This window comes from Gavia stellata, chromosome 2 (genome assembly GCF_030936135.1).
Source record: "Gavia stellata isolate bGavSte3 chromosome 2, bGavSte3.hap2, whole genome shotgun sequence".
Lineage (NCBI taxonomy): Eukaryota > Metazoa > Chordata > Aves > Gaviiformes > Gaviidae > Gavia > Gavia stellata.
The window spans coordinates 46,278,096-46,298,144 of record NC_082595.1 but is presented as its reverse complement, the minus strand read 5'-3'; the positions used below and the strand labels follow the sequence as shown (position 1 = coordinate 46,298,144).

General features: G+C 36.2%; 1 protein-coding gene across 1 annotated transcript in view; it reads left to right on the top strand.

Annotated features, from left to right (window-relative positions):
* Positions 1 to 20,049, top strand: part of ADGRG6 (adhesion G protein-coupled receptor G6) — a 107,690-nt gene that overhangs the window by 74,394 nt on the left and 13,247 nt on the right. The window contains exons 11-21 of the mRNA XM_059835400.1: positions 17 to 78; positions 1,565 to 1,772; positions 2,282 to 2,447; positions 5,713 to 5,853; positions 7,722 to 7,838; positions 8,881 to 8,926; positions 10,733 to 10,839; positions 13,470 to 13,597; positions 14,985 to 15,253; positions 16,815 to 16,929; positions 17,981 to 18,264. Of these exons, the coding sequence (XP_059691383.1) occupies positions 17 to 78; positions 1,565 to 1,772; positions 2,282 to 2,447; positions 5,713 to 5,853; positions 7,722 to 7,838; positions 8,881 to 8,926; positions 10,733 to 10,839; positions 13,470 to 13,597; positions 14,985 to 15,253; positions 16,815 to 16,929; positions 17,981 to 18,264 (1,643 nt within the window). The remainder of the gene's footprint in view (positions 1 to 16; positions 79 to 1,564; positions 1,773 to 2,281; positions 2,448 to 5,712; positions 5,854 to 7,721; positions 7,839 to 8,880; positions 8,927 to 10,732; positions 10,840 to 13,469; positions 13,598 to 14,984; positions 15,254 to 16,814; positions 16,930 to 17,980; positions 18,265 to 20,049) is intronic.

Genomic DNA, 20,049 nt, shown 5'->3' with positions numbered 1-20,049 from the left:
CATTTTTCCTATTTAGCTATTTGGGTCTGCAGAATTATACATCATACTGGGGCCAGCCTGATCTTAGAAATTGCACAGGTGGGTATATTGATATTGGGCTTTGGCTGAAGGAATAGTTTTATAGACTTTGGTTACTGCTTGCTATAAACAAGTTACATTAAGGAAGAATATCTTTCCCCTTTATGCTAAGTTGTTTAAAATCTTTCTAAAATATCAGTGCAAAGTAAATATTTAAACTCTGGGGAAGTGCACCAAGTTGAATTCAGCCCACCCATGAAAAGTTCTGGATACCAATTAATGAAATAAATTAAATTCTTCAGGTAATTTTAGCAAGAATAGAGGTTGGTGGTAGCTTGCCTCAATTTGATATTCAGGTTCAGACAAATTTTTAAATGTTTCCGATGCTTGTATGCGCCAGTGGAAAGACTCCCACTCTTTTCACTGGGCTTACGATCAGACATTTTCAGATTTATTCTCAGTTTGAAAAATACCCCTTGATGTCATTCTGGCCTTAAAGGAGTAATAAAATAAATAGACAACAATTTTATGGCCCCTTTTTTTAGCGCCAGAGCTAGTGAAGAGAATGATACTATCGTAAGTAATTCAGAGCACCTACAGTAAGCTCCTGTTCTGAGTTGCTTTCTTGAAGAAGCCTCGTTTTCTTTCTCCACTGATAGATGGGTCCTAGGGAGCCTGGCTACCTAACTTAGTTGATTGAGTACTTGCAGTCAGGCTATATGAAAACATCGTTTCATGTGAAATGAACATTCTACAGTAAATATAGCAAAAGCTGTATTATAAAACACAACATTAAAAAACCACAGTCAGTTGCAGACTAAAGAAGGCTGATCTTATTTCAGAATCTTATTTGCAAATTCCAATAAATCTCAAATATTATTGTAAAATGTTAGAGTTTACATTAGTATTCTATCTAGGTGGCATCAAACTTACAACTTGTGATTTATACTAATGTTTTGCCATTGCACACACTATCAAACTTTCCTTACCAGGAAGATTCTTTTCATGAAATTTGCTTGTGTGTTGTGCTTGCCAACCCTCTGAGTAAGAGTACAATCCTCTGAAGGAACTGAAACATTTGCAACGGGGTCAGACTTTCTCCCTAAAGCTTAAAAGAGTGAATATTTTTTCCGCAATAGTGACTTCGGATGCATTTATTTCACTTCAAGAGTGAAACTGGTTTTCCCAGTGAAAAAAAAAGGATAGCATAAGGAGAAAAAAAGAGAAAATACACTTTTTATTTCTTACTTCCCCTTTTTTCTTTCAATCAGCCCTTTCAATAATAGTTCTGATTCACAAACTCAAATCAAATTAAGGAAAAGAAAGACACAGCCAATGAGGACAGTATATAATAATCAGCAGGTTCTATACACTTTTTCATAAAATTATAAATTTGATAAAATCATAAAATCCTTTGTTCATTACAAGTACCACAGAGCATGCTCTAGCTTTCAACAATGAGGATAAAAACTTGTTTTTCTGAATTACTTCAGGACTGATATGCATTATTTTCTCTTTTTACTTTATTTTACATGTACACTTACAGAAAATGCAGCTGATATAGCCAATCAGCTTCTGAATCTCACTGGTGAAGGGCAGCAGCTAACCTCAGACAAAGTAAATGATGTTGTGCAGAAGCTCAAAAAAATTGTAAACGATGAAGAAATTGATGAATCTCTGGGTTCTACCGTGGTGACAATTTTTTCCAATATTCTAACCAGTTCAGACAGTGTATTGGCAGCATCATCTTCAGAGTAAGTATTTCTGCATTTAAGACAAGCTTTTGAAAGCAACCTGCAAGGCTGGAAGGATTCATCCTTCCATATATAGACAAACAATTGCAGTACAAAAATGAAACTTCTCTGATTTAAAAAAAAAAAAATTTCCAAATTAGAGCTACAAATAATTCTTCTTGTACTAAAATTAAAGTGCATGACAAAGATAAAGTATCTGGATGGAAAAGAAGTCTCGTGATACATGACACAGCATAGATCTAAGTATTGTTGGAAAATTATTTCAGGACTAGTAATATGTAGTCAGATAGTTTCTGTCAATCAAAAGCTTTTGTTTTCCACAGAGATGCATAAATTTACAGCCTGACAGTCTCCTTGTGAATACAGAGATGGGTGATAGAAACATAGTCAATAATAGGAGGATCATCTTAAACGTGGAGAGCATACAGAGCATAGGTTTTTTCCTTTTTTATTCAGTTTTTAGAGTAATTTTACTTCTGTTTTTAGAGTTATTTTACTTCTGTTTTTAGAGCTCTAAAAACTATTGATGCCTTGGCTTTAAAGATCCAGTTCACTGGACCATCCATGAGTATTTCAACACGAAACCTCGCACTTGGAGTGTCTTCTATAAACTCAACTTCATTCAAAGGTGGTTCTTTCAGTGTCAGTCCACAGAATAATGCCTCTGATTTCCAGGTACGGAACAAGCAGTCATATTTTAACGTGAAATGTGCATGTTGTTCCAAGTGTGTTTACTGTGGTTCCTATAAAACCACTTACAACTCCCAATTCTCCCCCTACTTTCTATTTCCTTTTTCCTGCAATCATCCAAACAGATTAATGTAGTATTTCCTTGAATGACAGGAAACCAAGATAAATTGGCATGTTCCATACGGATGAAAAGTAATTTGCTTACAAATCCAGAACAGACTTTATCTTTTTTAGGTTTTTCTTTACTAATGAAAAGGGAAAATAATTTTTAACAGTCGCTGTATTACCCATTGTACACTAGCTAACAACTCCACTGATGCATTTCAGCTTTAGAATACGACACCTAAATGTAGGTATCTACATCTAGATTTCTGAAGATACAATAGGTCTTCAACCTTCCAGTATAGTTTAAACACCTACTGCTAACAGAGACCTAAGGCTGCTCCAGTTGTCCACATGTAGATTGATAGGTTTGTGCCATTTGGGATGTCCAAGGCGGTTCAAGACATTCATGTGGAGCTTGACCTAGACATGAAAATTAAAAGAAACACATATTCAAAATGCAGAATGGTCTCCAGTGCTACAGTATCTAGACAGGCTGCTATAGTTGAGGTATTTATCATCACCTCAAAAACTTTTTTCTTCTTTTTTCGCAAATGGAAAAGCTCAGACATCTAAAAGCTATGAAAGAGCATTTGAGAAGCACATGAGCACCTATTGGGATATTCCAAAGGTTCTATTGAAGTCAGTAGCAATGAGGTGCCTAGACTTTTTAAATTTCACTGTGTGCCTGTCTGCATCTTATGGCACCTAAATGCTTTTAAAAATGTAGTGCAATGTATTTTTTTCACAGTTATATAAGAAGTCTATGACAGAGGTAATGTAATCTCAGTTTCCTGGGAGTCTAACCATTAAAATACAGTGAGGCTTGCTTGGAGAAACACACAGAAAAGATTAAACAGAAAAATAAAGAAACCTACTATGGTTTGAGCCAGAGGAACCAAATCTGAAACCAGAGAAAACATGGCATTATGAAAACGGTTAAAGACTAATCACTAGAGTATAAGCATCTTACGGAACCAAATTAATTCCTGCTGCAAATTGGCAAGACAACAATCATAATAAATGTCTGATCATTTTATAAAGTACTATGTATTGTAAAAATCAAAAACAGTAATGAAGACAGTGCTATAAAAGGTAGTAGTCATATAATAGGCTGCAGGCCTTTTACATGCTGTGTATATAGACTTTGGATCAAAACTCAAATGTTGGTTTAAATAGATACAAATGGTTTTAATGTAACGGAGTTTTCACATATTTATATTAATAGACGTTTTGGCTAAAATTTCTTTGAATCAATTTTATTAGAAATTTTTGATGATTGTGAATCTACTTTTGTTTAGCTCTCTTATTAATGAAGCTCAATAGCTGATTGTTCTTTGATTGTTATCAAAGGAACGTTTCTCCTCCAGATTTCATCCTGTATTTATGGAAAGAGGAAAGGAAAAATTCTGAAGTCAGGCTTGGGATGTTTGCATGTATAATAAGAATTACCATCTGTGACTTGAGGACATCCAGGAATTTTCTTGCCCTGGAATCATTTATTACAGCACTGTCTAAATAATCATAAAATCCAAACTCCGTCAAATTATTTATAATGTTCCTATTGGAACATGAGTTTGTTCTCAGACTTCTACATTTCCAACATCTGATTGAGAATTCTCAGCATCCTTCCTACCAGAAAAGCCTGCAGCAGCTGTGGTCACCATTTATATTTTCCATGCCTATCAGGAAAGATACTTGCTATCCCTGCTGGAGGGAGATTCCCTTGTGAAAGCCCAGGTTTTTCAGCAGTGGTGTGATGATCTATCCCAGGCTCATCAGGGAGCATTAAACTCTTCAAACTGTATGTCAGAATGTTTCCAGATTTTATTTCATATTTTTTTCTTAAAGTAGGTATCAAGCAAATGTATCCATGGCAATTTGGAAAGATTCTATTTCAGTCCCCTGTGTCTTTATGTTTCTTGCCAAACCTTTGACTAAGTTAGCTTTTGGTGATTCATATTATTAAATTGTTCCTGTAATATATCCATTCTTTATAGAAGCCTCTTTCACTCTATTTGCAGACAATACGTAATGGGACATCTTTACCACACACACACTTTCTGTTTAACGTGGCAGAATTATCCTTTGAAAACCTTTTATTCAACTGCATTTAGCCCTGTCAGAAGATATCTATGAACCACTTCTTACTAATTCCCAAGGGTGCCTGTTATTCACAGTAAATCAGTGAAAATTTGGAAGTTAAAGAAATCTATCAGTTGCCTATGGCTTTTAACTTTCTTTTAGCTAATGGTGCTTTTAGGATCATATGACTGATGATGAGAGGCATAAATACATGACCGAGTTGCCTCTGGAGAAGTCAGGAGTGTGAGTTTCCTTATCTCACAGTAAAATTCTTGAACGTCTTTACTATAGAGCCAGTGTGAGATGGCTTGCTCCCCTTCCTTTGATGGGTTGGGTGGCACACCTTGAGTATGCCATGGTGGGCAGTCATAGAATTGCTGCCTGGTAGGTAATGAAATGCAAGTTTGCATCCTCATTTATTTCCCACTTGCTTGTCACATCCCTGTGCCATAGAGGGCTTTTAGCTGTCTGACACATTGCAGGTATAGATTAAGCTTATATTAATGACAGAAAGTGTCTTTTTTGTGCTACATAGCACGATAAATATAGAGAGGTGACACTAATAATTTTTTTTTAAATCTCCCTTTCATAACAGAGAAGCTAGAAAACCTCATAAAAGTATGAATTCAGATGTGCAGATCAAGCCAAATAATACAACTCCAGAAAGAGGGATTCAGAGTATATTTTTCAGTTCTCAACAGTGTTTGGTATGAGGAAAAGTGTCTTAAAGGTCACTGAAAATCATTATGACTGCCATTATTGCCATCTCATTATTTCAAAATCATCATTATAGCAGTGGAGGAGTTTGCTTCTTTGCTTGCTTGTTTGTTTTGTCTAATACCTTCTTGTAGCAGAAGGCTGATATCACGCTGGAAGGGTGGGAAAACCTCCTAAGCCTTTTTTTATTTGATTATTGCACGAACTCTTACATACATACAGGTCATATTAGTATTGATTGGTTCTAGTCCCATGTTTAGATCCCTTTGTGTAAGGGTGTGAACCCAGTTGTGGACAAAGGATGGTCTGTTTTTTGTTTGAACGTGTTCTTCTGTTTATTTAACAGATAGATTTTGACAAGGATCAGACAAATGCCTTCGCTTCTGTTGTTCTGCCACCAAGTTTACTGAACAATTTAAGTCAAGATGAGTTTGAAGTTATATCCAGGGCTCAATTTACTTTCTTCAATAAAAATGGTCTTTTTCAGGTAAAATTTAATGTTGTTTAAGTAATTTCAGTTAGGGTGAGTCAAAGGCAGCTGCTAAAATTTTCCTGTAATATAATCATTTCACAACATCTCAAGAGTTATAGGAATGAGAAAGTGATAGCAGATGTAGACACTAGAGGCAGTGTTATGTTCAGAGTGACAAAATAGCCAAAGTGCCCAAGTTGAATTAAAGTCAGTGATTTGACTGCAAATTCCTGTCACATGTGAGATAAACTTTTTCTCAGGGTAATCTATGGAAAACTGGATCCCAGCTGCTTATAATCAGAGCAAAGTAGCAAGGCCTCCTAAAGGCCATAACTTCTGTTAAAGTGCATTAATATAGGTCCTTTATGTTCAGTGGAGCCAGGTTCTTTTCTATCAGAAGGGAATTTGTCCTATAACATTACCAAGTACCCTCTCTTTCTCTGTTCCTTGAAGGAGTTGGTTGCCACTCATATCCAGCTGACTACTTACATTCAGTTGGAAACTCTGGGCTGATGGTCATCAGCCAGAGAACATTTGTTTCTATACAAACTATTCTTCTTTTCATATTTGTGTTCTCATAAGCACACTGTATTTCAATATGGAATAAAGATAACAATACTTGTACCTGAAAACTAAAGAGATTCAGGTAGATTTGATTTTTTCTCCTTTGGGTCCCATCACATGGTAATTATAAATAGTTCCTGCATGGTAGATGCCAAAAAAATTAGGAAGAGTTTGCAGCTTGGAAAAAACAACCAAAACCATACCTATTTTGAAAAAAAAGTTAATGAAGAAGGAAACATTGTTTCATAGTGAACTGTAGACTGATCCTCAGAATGCTTGAGTTTGTTTTCCCATTAGTATTTCAAGTAACCTTTGGCTCTTGTGCATCCGCAAAAATCTGTAGTATTGTATTGTCGCTGTATTATCGTTTTTATTGGCAGTGTATCCAGATTCTTCAGATAATCTAGGCAAGAAAATACCCATGACCCTCAGTTGCCTTCTGAAATACACCCCAAAGTATCTTTGACTATTTAAATTAGTATTCATTTTAAGTCCGCTTTTGAGAAAAACAGTGTGGATATATTTAATAAAGAAATCAGAAGAATACAGACGTAGGCTTGTCATGATAGCATAACATCATATAAAGTCAGAATGTGTCCTTTAATGGTGCTAGAATGTGTTTTTAAGGGATACTTAACAAGTCATTGAAAAACAAAAAACAGGAAAATTTGCATATAAATTTGCAACTAAAATTCCTTCCTTTTTTGTGTGTGTGTTTTTCAAAATATTTATGGGTGACATGTTCAACACAGTTGATTAAAAATGTGTAAAACTCACATTTTAGTAAGTCTAAAAAAAAAGTAAGTCTAAAAAAAATAAATAAAGGCTAGAAATAAAGCCTAAAAATAATTGATCCACATGCCATCTCATGAGGATGATTTAGCAACTGTACACAGAAAACAGGTTATTCTCCAAAAACTTTGCATTTACTAAAAGGGATAGCATTGACAATAAGATAAGAAAGCTAGTTCATTCTTGTTTAGGGAAATGAGCTAATCATATAATGCGTTGTTATCTGCTACATTGTTTGAGTTATAATTTTGTTGGCATAAGACATAATGATTAAAAGGGGAATTTATGCCTTCTAACTTCTCTCTATAATTGTGCCTATACTTGTTTATGACTATAAGGAAAATAGGGAAACTTCCATAAGGTAAACCTATAATTTGATTTTATAAACATAAAGTTCTTATATTGCGTGATCAAAAGTGTAGAAATGCTGACAATTTATTTATTCTGGCACGCTGCAAAAATGAAACTGCGTACTCTGGCTTTTGTGCTGTGTAAGCATTTATTATATTTTTCTGAATCTTTTAAAGGATGCAGAAAATCCTGCGAATTTGACCAGTTTTGTGGTGGCATGCAGTATTGGAAACATAACCATTCAGGATCTTCAGGATTATGTGAAGGTTACAATTAAGCATACCAAAATTCAGGTAAGACGAGACTGGTTATTCAGAGGAACAGGAATGCAGATTATATATAGTAAAGGCTGAGCATATAGCCTGGTTGATTTGGATGGATTTTGAGTAAGAACATAAACTCAAATGGAAATAAAAACTCTAGAACAAAAGCAAGTAACAAAAAGTAAAAACAAATAACCTCTCCCATCCTCACACATTCCTAAACCATTCATGATCTACCATTTTTCTGAAAAACTATTGACTCTGCCACTCAGAAGCAATTTCTGCCAATAACTGTACGCAGAACCTCTGCTCGTGACCATGCTCGTGACCAGGGACACAATTTATTACACCGGAACTTTAGAATTACTTAAATTCTTTGATCAAACATGAATAGCTTTGTTAATAGTTCCCCAAGTTATTTTGTTGTTATGTGGTTTTCAGCCAAGGAAGAATGGACAGAACCACATTGTTAAAAGATGACTACAATTCATTTAGGGAAATACAGACCAAATACAACCTTTTGGCACATACTGTTTCAGTTAAAAAACGAGTGAGCTTGACTCTGTTCTCAAACATGTTGTCAGTAGCTACTCCAAAAGAGACAATAGCATTAGAGAAGTTAAGAAAGAAGATGTTAAAATGCAATACCTAAGTAAATTGTTTATGTGGTGAGAACCTGGTTCGTAATGTTCACAAGTCAGTTTACTTTACTTTACATTTCATTGTAATGATTATTTTTAAGTCACACAAAACAACCTCCACTTTAGACTCTGTAAAGACATCATACTCATGGATAACTTTAGTGAGACAATAAAACTTCATTATTCTGAGGATGTGGAAAAGGAGCAGTGCAGAGGAACAGTGCTCTAGATTTTATAGTCTGGACAGATCTGTCTTTCTAGCAAAGTAAGTACTAATTTGACACTAGACAAAATTTCAACAATCCAAATAATATTTATTCTTCTGCTTATTAACTGAAAATATATGTAGTAAAACATCTGTTGTGAGTGTATATGTTGATGAGATTTATGTCTGAAGAGGTATAAAAGGTCTACTTTTAATGTGTTCTTAGGAAGATCCTAAGCCTACCTGTGTCTTCTGGGATATGAATAAAAATGGTAAGTTTAAAAACACTGTCATTTCTTTTATGTGGGGAATAAAGGTGTCTAAGTTTTAAAATCAATCACAGTCTTGGCTTCTTTTTGCTTCTTAATCAGTTCTTACAGAATTAGGTGAAATCTTTAGACTGTATCATTTCTAGTTAGTAAGGTCACTTATAACAGCAGATGTTAAATATTCTTACTAAAAGTTTTATACATAAATTTGGTTAACATTTTAGATTTGTAAATAAAGTTTCTCTACTTTTCTGTATCTGCTAGCAGTTTTTTACTGATCTGTCTGCATGTGCAAATTAAATAGTAATTCTAATCAGACACATAAATGGTTCTCTGCCATGCTTTTCACTGGCCGTTTTAAAAATGTCAGGTTATTTAAGTGTGAGATTGTGCCTGTTACAAATCTTAAGCTGTTTTTTCTTCCATGGAAGGTTAGGAACTACATTACACAAACTTCACGTAGACAGAGACTCAACAAGCACCTTGTAAATAGATGACAGTTTGCATGATGAGGTCCCATATGGAGACACACATTAACAAGGCATCGTTATAGCTTATTCTTCATTGCTACTGCCTAACCTGTGTGTAATGTTAAACTCAAGCTCTTCATCCTTTGCGCAGACAAAGCCATTCTCTGGGATGACTTTCCAGATCCTTCTATTTTAGAGATCACTACTAAGATGTTACTTCCCCTTACCATGAAACAGAGACAGAGCAAAAAATCAGCTGTCCTTAGCAGTAGGATTTGAGGTGGAGGAATTTAGTACAGAGAGTCTTGCAAGAAATAAAATTTACCATCCAAAGTTGTAGCTGAAAGCAGGAAATTCAGACAGAAGAACTGAGAAGAATGCAGAAGAATAAAAAAGAGCAAAAAAAAAGAACCTAGTTAGGAAGCTAAACTTAAGAAGCACATCAAAGGAAAAGCACCCAGGGAGGAAACTATTCTCAGTGTCTGCTCAAATAGGGGAGAGTTTTAAGTGGTTTTGGAACATCTTCACAGTCTTTTGAGAGATTCTGTCTTGAATTTGAGGTAAAATTATAAGGCCAGTCAGATAATTTGCTGGATTTTGCCTGGAGTTGTGCAAAAATGTCTTTAAGAGTTCAGAGAATATGAACTATTTCAGAAAATTATTTCATATTTTAGCAGGAAAAAATGAAAGGAGAAGTAATCAGAAATAGAAATTTTACTTTTTAACATTTATTTTTTTAAAATAAAATCTTTCTACTTATTTTTCAGAATGGCCTTTTCAGGTGGTGTGCATAGGGGATAGTTTACTTCATGTTTTTTCTTAAGGCCACAAAGGATAATTGCAATTATCCACACTGACCTTCTGCATTACGTGCTGCAGAGAGGAAGGGTGGGACCCTCTGCTCCTGGGCCATAAATGCTTTCATCTGCCTGGTGATATATGAGTAGGAGGAAGACAGGTGCAGATAACACATCAGTGTGGTAAAAGGGAGTTCTAAACCCCATCTTATTGTTGGGTAAAATTAAGGTGTGTCTTAATGTGTGATCCACATTGCAGATCTTATTCATCCCTTATTAACCAAAAAGCTCCCTACCTTTACTATAGATCTCCATCTATTGCTTCTGCTCAGTAGTCCATTACTGGGACACTCATCTGGTGTGATTCTTTGCAGAAACTAGGAAATCTGACACTTCCTTCTTTCCTGATTGTTTTTAATGTTCACTCATTCAGTCTGAGAAAGCACTTCTGCATTTGCACACGATGAAGTGAGAAATCTGTTAAAAGAGAGGGTGACATGAGTTTGTTGGAAAGTACAGTTTCTCCTGTTTCATTTCCACAGGTGGCAGTGGTGGCTGGAACCCTGCGGGCTGCCAAGTGGATGCAGAGTCCAATGAAAATGAGACAGTTTGCTTATGCAACCACCTCACGCACTTTGGGGTCCTGATGGTAGGCAAACTCACTCTTCACCAAGTTATGTTTCCTAGGAACTGCAATGCAGTTTTTGTCTTGGGTCAAGACAACTCTCATTTTTGTTACTTGGGTTATTCCTTTTGCATGTGATTTTTAATAATAATACATCATTTTTCCACTTATTGTCATAAAGTTATCTTTTCATAACAAAATAGCTAGTGATAAGCATTCAGGAGTGAGGTAAAGAATAAAGTTCGTAATGAAAGTATATTATTATTATTGTTACTGTTATTGTTATGTTCTTTACAAGTGGCTAAATATTATACAATAAAAAGTAAAGGGTGCCCGTAAGAGTATAAGCAATACCAAAATACAAATAGCATATTGTAAAATCCAGCTTCAAAGCTGGGACATGGCTGAGTGAAAAAGAAAGTCAGGGATTGTGAAACCAAGGCCCAGTACTAACACTACCACTAGCAAACCAGAAAAAATCTTAATGAGTGCATTAAGATGAGGTGCAGGGGGTCCCTGTCATTTCCCTTAACAATATAATCTAACAAAAATGACCTGCCGCTGAGACAGGTGGGTGTAACAAGAGGGAAGTGAATGAGAAACAAGTCTAGGTAGATTTGAAGAAAGAAAAAGGTCCTACAGTCAGTAAAACTGCTAATGAGGATGAAAAGTCAAGGGAGCACTATAATTCCCTTTCATCCTGAGATTCAAGGGGCTAAATTGCCCCTTGCAAATTTAGGTTACAAATCTGAAAAGATTTCTATTTATCTAATGTCAAAAGTTATAAAGCAATACCTTCTTTCATGAAATGTGTAAACCCATATTTGCTTTTTTCCTATAAACAGTTTTAATCAGCTTTGGGGATGCCTTTCAGTGCAGGCCTTCACTTGAGAAAAGTCTGCCCGCTGAGGGCTGGTACAAAACATGTAACTCGTACTCTTATCAGAGCCTTAATAAAGCCTCCAGTCTGGGTGGCTGAGATAGGTAGAGCATAGCCTATCAGGGAGATGAAAGAGGGAACCATACAGAGCACTTCAGCCTCAGTAGCACAATTCCTCTAGCATTCAGGTGTCTCCAGCAATTTGCACATGTGAAGTGTTTTCGAGAGAAAAAAATCCCGACATGAAAAAGATGGAATACTGCTATCTTTTCTTAACATTTGATGATTTTTTGCACTCACTAATGGGCTGAAATGTTTCTTTCCATCTGAAATTAACATTCTTTGGTCTCTAAAACATGCCTGAAGAAAAGGGGTTTGCTCCTGATCGTAGCAATGCTGGGAAAGTATTTGGGTTTTGATTTAACTTGTTGCAGTGACACACAGGACTTAACCACACAAGGGAGTTGCATGCACTGACTTTTTCAGCTTTGGCCTTCCAGAGTCTTCTTAATAGAGCTGCTCTCTTCACGTCATGTTCAGATGTAGATATGAAAAAGCCACAAGCTTTTTGTTATTTTGCAAGCTAAATTGTGGTCTTGTTTCACTTTTCATCCTTGAAGGGAGAAAAAAAGGGCTTTCTTTAGGATATATTCAATGAGTCCCTTCTCTTCCCTGAACGCTTTTGTGGCTGTAGGAAATAAGGCAGAAGTTCTTTGAATTTGGGCTGCATTCCAATAGATTTTTACACAGTTTTGACCCTTTTCATTGCTTTTCCATTTGAATAATCTTTTCTGATTTTAATTTAGCTATTAAATTATTTTCAAATAACACTCTCCTTGTATAGATAAACTGCCATATAAGGTCGGGACAGGGTATAAAAAACTGCATACAACTCCTTCCTTTTCCTATGAAGAATAGCAAGTTTTGTAGCATTTTGTTGGTTTCTTTTTGCTAGATAGTTTTGCTAGGGACACTGACTGTAGAATGGACACCATTATATGTTAGTATTTGTGCACATTTACTCCACAGTGATATAGATCCAAATATTCTAACTTTTTCTTGTCCTTAAAAAAGGAAGTAACACTGGCATTTATTCTCAGACGGTACTATGTGGCAATTACAGTTGGACAGAAAACTGGAAAAAAAATCCTCAGAATGTTCCTGCTTCATTTCCAGGGTTTTTTTAAATCTTGTCCGTGTCACTATTTTTCTGACCAATTCTATTTATAACTGTAGTTTGCATGTCAAAACAGACCATAAAAACAAAAAGCAATATCTTGCCCTTGGTTTCACCTGTAGATGATTAGCTACATTGACTCTTATGAACTTTTAATAACAAGAAGTGATGTCAGAAACTCCCCAGAATGGTGCACATTTCAGTATCAATACTTTTAAATTACATTTTCTTATATCTTACATCTTCTTAAAGAGAGTTGTCTATAAGCAATGGTACTAAAAAGTTTGAAAAGGGGAGATTTTTCCAGAGAAGGACATTTGAATTCCTGATACTGAATTATAAGGATCAGTATCAGGCTCTATCTATCTGCTGATCCCAGCAGTTATAGCACAATGTTTTCAAGAGCTATGGGAGGGAAGTGAGAGGTGTTAACGACTATAGACTAATTATACTCAGTAAACACGAACCCTAATGGCAGGGTTATAATGATATTGCCAAAGTGCTTTCGAGTTTTACTTGACTGATTACCAAGAGAGTGTTGTGGTTGTGGAAAAGGTGTTTGCTGTAACTGATGTCTCTTCCTCCTCTCTCACATAGGACCTTCAGAGAATTGTTACACAAATAGACCCACAGAATACCAAGGTCCTCACCTTTATCACCTACATAGGCTGTGGGATATCTGCTATATTTTCAGCTGCAACTCTTCTGACATATATTGCATTTGAGTAAGTATTAGTTCTGTGAAAAACATCACAGAGGAAGTACCTGCATGTGATGAATAAAATAAATTAGTTATAAGGTTGGTGTGGTTTATTTGTCTAGGAAGGAAAATCTATGTTAAAAAAAAACAACTGCAAAATCATGGTCACAATGTTGTAAGTGGAAATTTTTTTCAAGGGCACATAAGTTCAGACTCTTTCCTCCTGTTTCCATGTGTTGTGCTGCTCAGGGTGGGCAACAAGGCTAATGTGTCTCAAAATTTTCTCTTTTGGGAGTACAGTATCCTCTAGATTCTGAACAGATACGTATTATTTTAAAATCTGCAACCAGGCTTATTGTAAAAACAAAAAAAACTTGCCTGTGTGAGCATAACAAGTCCTTAAGCATAAAAAGAGAAATTTCCAACTAGAACAATTACATTCTAGAGCCCTTCAGAAAGAAATGGGAAGAGAAATAAAACGAAGATAAATCGTGAAGTTTTACAAAAATTTCAACAGCAGTCCTACTGAAATGTGAAACTGACTTAAGGAAATGCAAAAGTTTTGAAGTTATATAGTTCTGTGAACAGTGAAAAGAGAAAATGAAGTCATAGCAACACAAAGGAACCATTCTGCCTGTAACAGGACAGGACAGAGTAGCTGCTAAAGAAGGATAGTTTGCTGGGGGGGGGCAGGGGGGGGTGGGCAGGGGAAAGGGGGTTTTCGAGTTCTAAATATCTCTAATGATTGCATTGCTATTGCATTACCTATGGTATAATGTTCTGGTCCAAGATGGCAGAAGTTGTTGGCTTGCCCCTCGGTTCATACATTTCAATGTGTATCAGTTAAAAAAAGAAAATTTACTTGATCTTCAGTCTTCCTAAGATCCTATTAAAAAAACCAACAAACACACACCCCTAACCCGCCCCCCCCCCCAAAAAAAAACAAACAAAAAAAAACAACAAACCAGAAAACAACAGCAAGCACTGGAAAATATATTCCAAAAAATAAGCAAAGATTAACGTATAAAATGATCAGAGGTCAGCTTCTGGCTAGCTGTGTTTTGAAAGTTTTCTTTTAGTTTTCTTCAATTTTCATTTAAAGTACAAACCACGTTGTGTTATATTTAATCTGAAAGGTTTTTAATAACATATCAGTTGCTAAAATATTGTGAGAGTTAACTAGGTCATTAAGGGCCCAAAGAAGTGCTGGCTTTCCCCCACCAGATACAACAGAAGCCTTCAGTGATATCGCACAGAAGAACACATCACTATGCCTTATTGCCACAAAAACTTATGGCTAAGAGGAGATCCCTGTGCTTTTATTTACTTTATAAACTGGTAAACCCAGCTGCTGTAAGTGGCTTGAGTGATTGAAGCCAATTAATCATACGCATCTGTTTTTCTCTCATTAGGAAGTTGCGAAGAGATTATCCATCCAAAATCCTGATGAACTTGAGCACAGCCCTGCTCTTTCTTAACCTGATCTTCTTGCTTGATGGTTGGATTGCATCATTTGACATAGATGGCCTCTGCATAGCTGTAGCTGCACTTTTGCACTTTTTTCTTCTGGCCACATTTACATGGATGGGACTAGAAGCTGTTCATATGTACATTGCTCTAGTGAAAGTGTTCAATACCTATATACGACGATACATACTGAAGTTTTGCATCATTGGCTGGGGTGAGTTCAGTAGATGCAGTATTTACATAGCATGTATTTTGAAATGATGCTATATAAAAGCTCTCTATCACAAAGGCAGAGCAGAATCAAAATCAGAGTGGTGTTTCCTTCCCCCTGCCCCGTGGCAGTGCTGGCATGCAGCCAGCCCTCTCTGTCGCCGAGTTCCCCTGTATAATTCTGTGCAAATATGTCATAAATGGCACTCTCCGCCTAGTGCAGCTCACAGCCCGAAGAGGAGCGGAGAGACCAGATAAACTGGTCTTACTTTCCAGAGAGGCCAGAATGGGAGAGAGGAAATGTTAGTGTCCTATCAGAGGTGGAAAACCGTGGCACACAATGAATTCAGAAACTCTTGCAGTTACTACAAAGCCTATGGGGATCTTTGCATTGACTTTCAAAAAGCTTTCAATCCAGCTTAAAGTTTCTTGCTAACAAGCCTATGGCAGAATCAGAAACAACCAAAATTTCCTGAGCTACAGCACAGTGTTTAAACCACAGAGAGATCCTGCCTGCCCTAAGCAGTGTACACTGCAGGACTGAAATGGAAAATGTAATACTAAAAAATAACTGCAAGGCTCAGGCGGCAAGGCTTTTATTCTTCATTTTTTTCTATATCAGGAATCTGTGCCTTCTGCCTGAATGCACAGATTGTGTTTGAAATAATACAACACAATACAAAAACATTAACTTCATGCCTAGAGCACTGACCTCAGTCCAGCTGATAATTGATGCCTTTCCATTGGCAACTAGCATCCTCTTTGGCAACCTCAGCAGAAGACAAGGACTGAGTGGTCGGAAAAGCAAATTAACAACTTCTCCTTTGAATCTGTTTTGTCATAGCAAGGATAAGACATGTAAATAAGGCATATCAGGAAACGTACGTTTCTTTTGTGTGATCTGTACCTCTCTGCACAGAGTTCTCTTTCACTTAGTTGTCTGTTAATTTCCAAAAATTTTCCCTTTACCTTATTATTAAAAATATATAGTTTACTTCATTTTTTGGACACATTTAAGTAAAGGATATATAATGCTGTAGAAAAAAAAAGACATTAACAATTGAGAGAAGCAGTGGAGAAATTGCAGATTCAAGTTTCCCAGTTCCACAGCCTAATCAAGTGACATTAGCATCTCTGAAAAAAAATCCCTCAAAAAAAATCCCAATACCATCCCGCCATTAAATCTCATTTTTGTAGTAGTTTCTTAATCTTCTTCTCACTTTATTATGAGAGCCTGTGTGCAATTGCAAATTTAACTTTGAGTAATTAAGGGAGATTATTCTACTTTAGTTTCCATATCTGACACTAAAATAACTTTTTCTACCTTACAGAACACTGTAAGGGTTATTCACTAATGCCCATTAAGTACTTCGAAAGTTTTATACGTTTGTACTGTTTGAAAAATTGTTTCCTCTACTTCTCGGTGCAGTTTTCTGACATAGAACTACCTCAGGATACTCTGTACTAAATCAATAGGGATGAAGACATCAATAATTCAGCTTTGCCTAGTGATTTTGAAGGTTTAGGAGATTTGAAAGCAAACTACAAGTTTTCTTCTGTTACAGGTTTGCCAGCTCTGGTGATAGCAATTGTTTTAGCAAGTGCTAATACAAATGCAAGTCATGTTTATGGCAAAGAGTTATATGGCAAAGATGCTAACGGGCAAGGAGGAGATGACTTGTGAGTATTTCTTTTAATCTCTTACAATTTAGCATTTACAGTCTGAAAAAAAAAATTAGCATTGGTCAGATTGCTTTGGAAAAGTCAGAGGCGCATTAAACAAGCAAAGCGGGCAAAATCATCTTCTAAATTATTTGAATCTGAAGCGTGAAGAAGGCTATAAGAAAAATTGGAGGGAAATCTGCATTACCCAATGCCAGGTACAAACACTCCTCTGGTAAAAAAGTAATTCATAAGTTTTGTCATGAAAATAAAATAAAAATACCTATTTTGGTTTATCTTAAATGAAAGCTATATCTTCTAGGTAAGAGCAAAGAAACAAGTGATATAAAAATAGTCTCCTTTGTAAATAAACCAGCCTTCTGACAATGTAGTTCATTAGCTTTCTGTGTTCTTCTCTTGATGTCCAGACAATAATCTCCAAATGCCAAAATTTTTATGTGACTTTGTTACTTCATTTTCTGTTCCTTGCCTGGCAGAGTTTCATCATGATAAATAAAAATGTCATTCTGTATTTTTATTAAAGTATCATATTAAGCATTCCAGCCATTTGCTGCTAGAGGAATAAGCTAGATCTCTCACATGGCTGACTGCTTCTTCTCCAGAGCTGTATGTTCTCCTTTACCCAAGTGGCATAAACTTGAGATTTTGGCACTGAAGATCCAAGTTTGCCCATTCTGTTACTAAAGCATCCTATGCTTCACACAGATGAAAGTGGTGAAGCCACTCATACCAAGTCTAAACTTTCCAGGATGGGACTGCAGTTCCCACAGCTTGTATCTGAGGTCAGATTTCCTTTTTAAATAGTTTTAACTAAAATGTGGTACAACCCTCAGATTTCTGACTTGATACTACTATGCGCTGTAGTCACACTTAAGATGCCACTGGGCTTCGTCCTATTTACAAGCAGAAAATGGACAAAGGTTTCATTTGAAAGTATAGCTCTGCGTCAGTGGCATCAGACATAGACTAATTTTCCTTCTAGTCATATAAATAATTGGAGGATAGTTTGCTTTATCTAAAAATGATAATATTTTTGTATTTTTTGCAGCTGCTGGATCAAGAATGAAGTTGTCTTTTATGTGACTTGTGCTGGCTACTTTGGAATCATGTTTCTGATGAATGTTGCCATGTTTATTGTGGTGATGGTGCAGATCTGTGGGAGGAATGGGAAAAGAACTAATCGGAGCCTGAAGGAAGAGATCCTGAGGAACCTCCGTAGCGTAGTCAGCCTGACCTTCCTCCTGGGCATGACGTGGGGCTTTGCCTTTTTTGCCTGGGGTCCCTTAACTCTTCCTTTCCTGTACCTCTTCTCCATTTTCAATTCATTGCAAGGTAAGCTGAATTTTTGTTCTGTGAACAAATAATATTTGAGCTGTTGCTGTTCTGGGACATATTATATCCAGTGATTTGACTAGGTAACCCATATCCAAACTCTCTGGATCTTTCGTTGATACTAAAACATCGTTAGTTTCCCCTTACCTGGAATAATGATACCAACTACACATGGGTTGAATATCTTAGTTAAATTAGTTAGTTTCAAGGTCTTTTCAATAAATGGACTTTATTATAAATAGTACTATTCCTAGCTAACAGTCTGCAGTGATCTCTGTCGAGATAGGTGCTGTATGACCTTCAACATTTCCTTTCACTGATTATAACAAATATAGGAAGACTCTCTCCTTAATATATTCCTGTAGGGAATCTGTAGAGCTCATAACTATTTTATTAAGGCATGAGAACATCATAAACCAACATTCAGTCCTGTTTCAGTGTGGAGAGATAGCACAGAGATATGGGATATTCTCTGGTTCTTTAAGGAAAATGCAGTGACTGTTGTAGTCAGCTTATTTTTGTTTCCGTTACTGAAGTTTTGAATACTTTACTTTTCCAACATAGTTTATCCTTCTGAAAAATGCTATAAATTGTAACTGAACAGTTATAAACTACAGAAGTATATAGCTGACATTTAAAAGAATTTCAGCTCAAAGTTGAAATTTGCGTACGTACCAAATGACGTAAGAATCTCCACCTCCACTTGCCCTCCTGCTAATAAAGAAGAAGTAAAAACATAACAAAAAGAAAAACCCAAGAAGGTCAGTGGAGAGGCATGTGTTATACCACGCATAAATTGAGATAAAAAATAAATCTTCCTTAAAAAAAAATAACAAAAGCCAAAACCAAGAATGTCATTGGAGGAGCGTGCGTCCACACAAATATTGAGATAAAATATAAAATTTCCCAGGGTCAGCAAAATATCTTCCCTTTATGGAAAAGGTACTTAATGTTACACTGTGTGGATTTTATCTGTTACAGTTGAGATGTATTTACTGCGCTAAAAGATTTATTGAGCTTTCATGGAAAGAGAATAATGTTGTGGGTTTTGGTTTGGTTCAGTTTCAACCTAAAATTCTAGGCAAAATGGCAAAAATTGTTCGGATGTAGTGTTCGTACTAAAGACTTTTTTCCAAAGGACAGATTCTGATACTCCCCTAGCAGCATAATGAAGTATTTGCTGCAATGTGTCTTTGTTAGAAATTCAGAAGGGCCTAGAGAGATGAGAAGTATGAGAAGAACATGAAAAAAAGACTAAAACTCTGAAAAGCATGCCAAGGAGCAAATTCAACAAGTTCTCTGTAACCAGAATTTCCAATGCAATCAATTAAGCTTGTATGTGCAGAGTGCACACAAGGTTGACCACTACTGCTTAAGTCTCTGTGGGGTAATAGCACTGTTCAATGGAAAATGAATGTTTGGAAGGCAGTTAAGTCAGAAGATGAAACTGAAAAACCTGAGGAGTAAATGCAAAAAGAAGAAGAGTGATGAGCTTTTCACGGATTGTGGTAGCAAAGATGGCACAGTGTATGTTCAGGTCTGTCATATCAAGCACAGGAAGATAACAATCCCATATCTGAAAATGCTTATTGCTGTGTAGAAAGAGCTAGGTAAAGCTAAAGAAACAAGAAGGAGGATGTTTAAAATAATATGCATCTGGTGTAGTGCATATGTAGCAGTAAGGGGATGGAATGGAGCAAAGAAAAATTTAGGATTTGTATCAGGAAGCATTTCTGTCGTGGTTTAAGCCCAGCTGGCAACTAAGCACCACACAGCCGCTCGCTC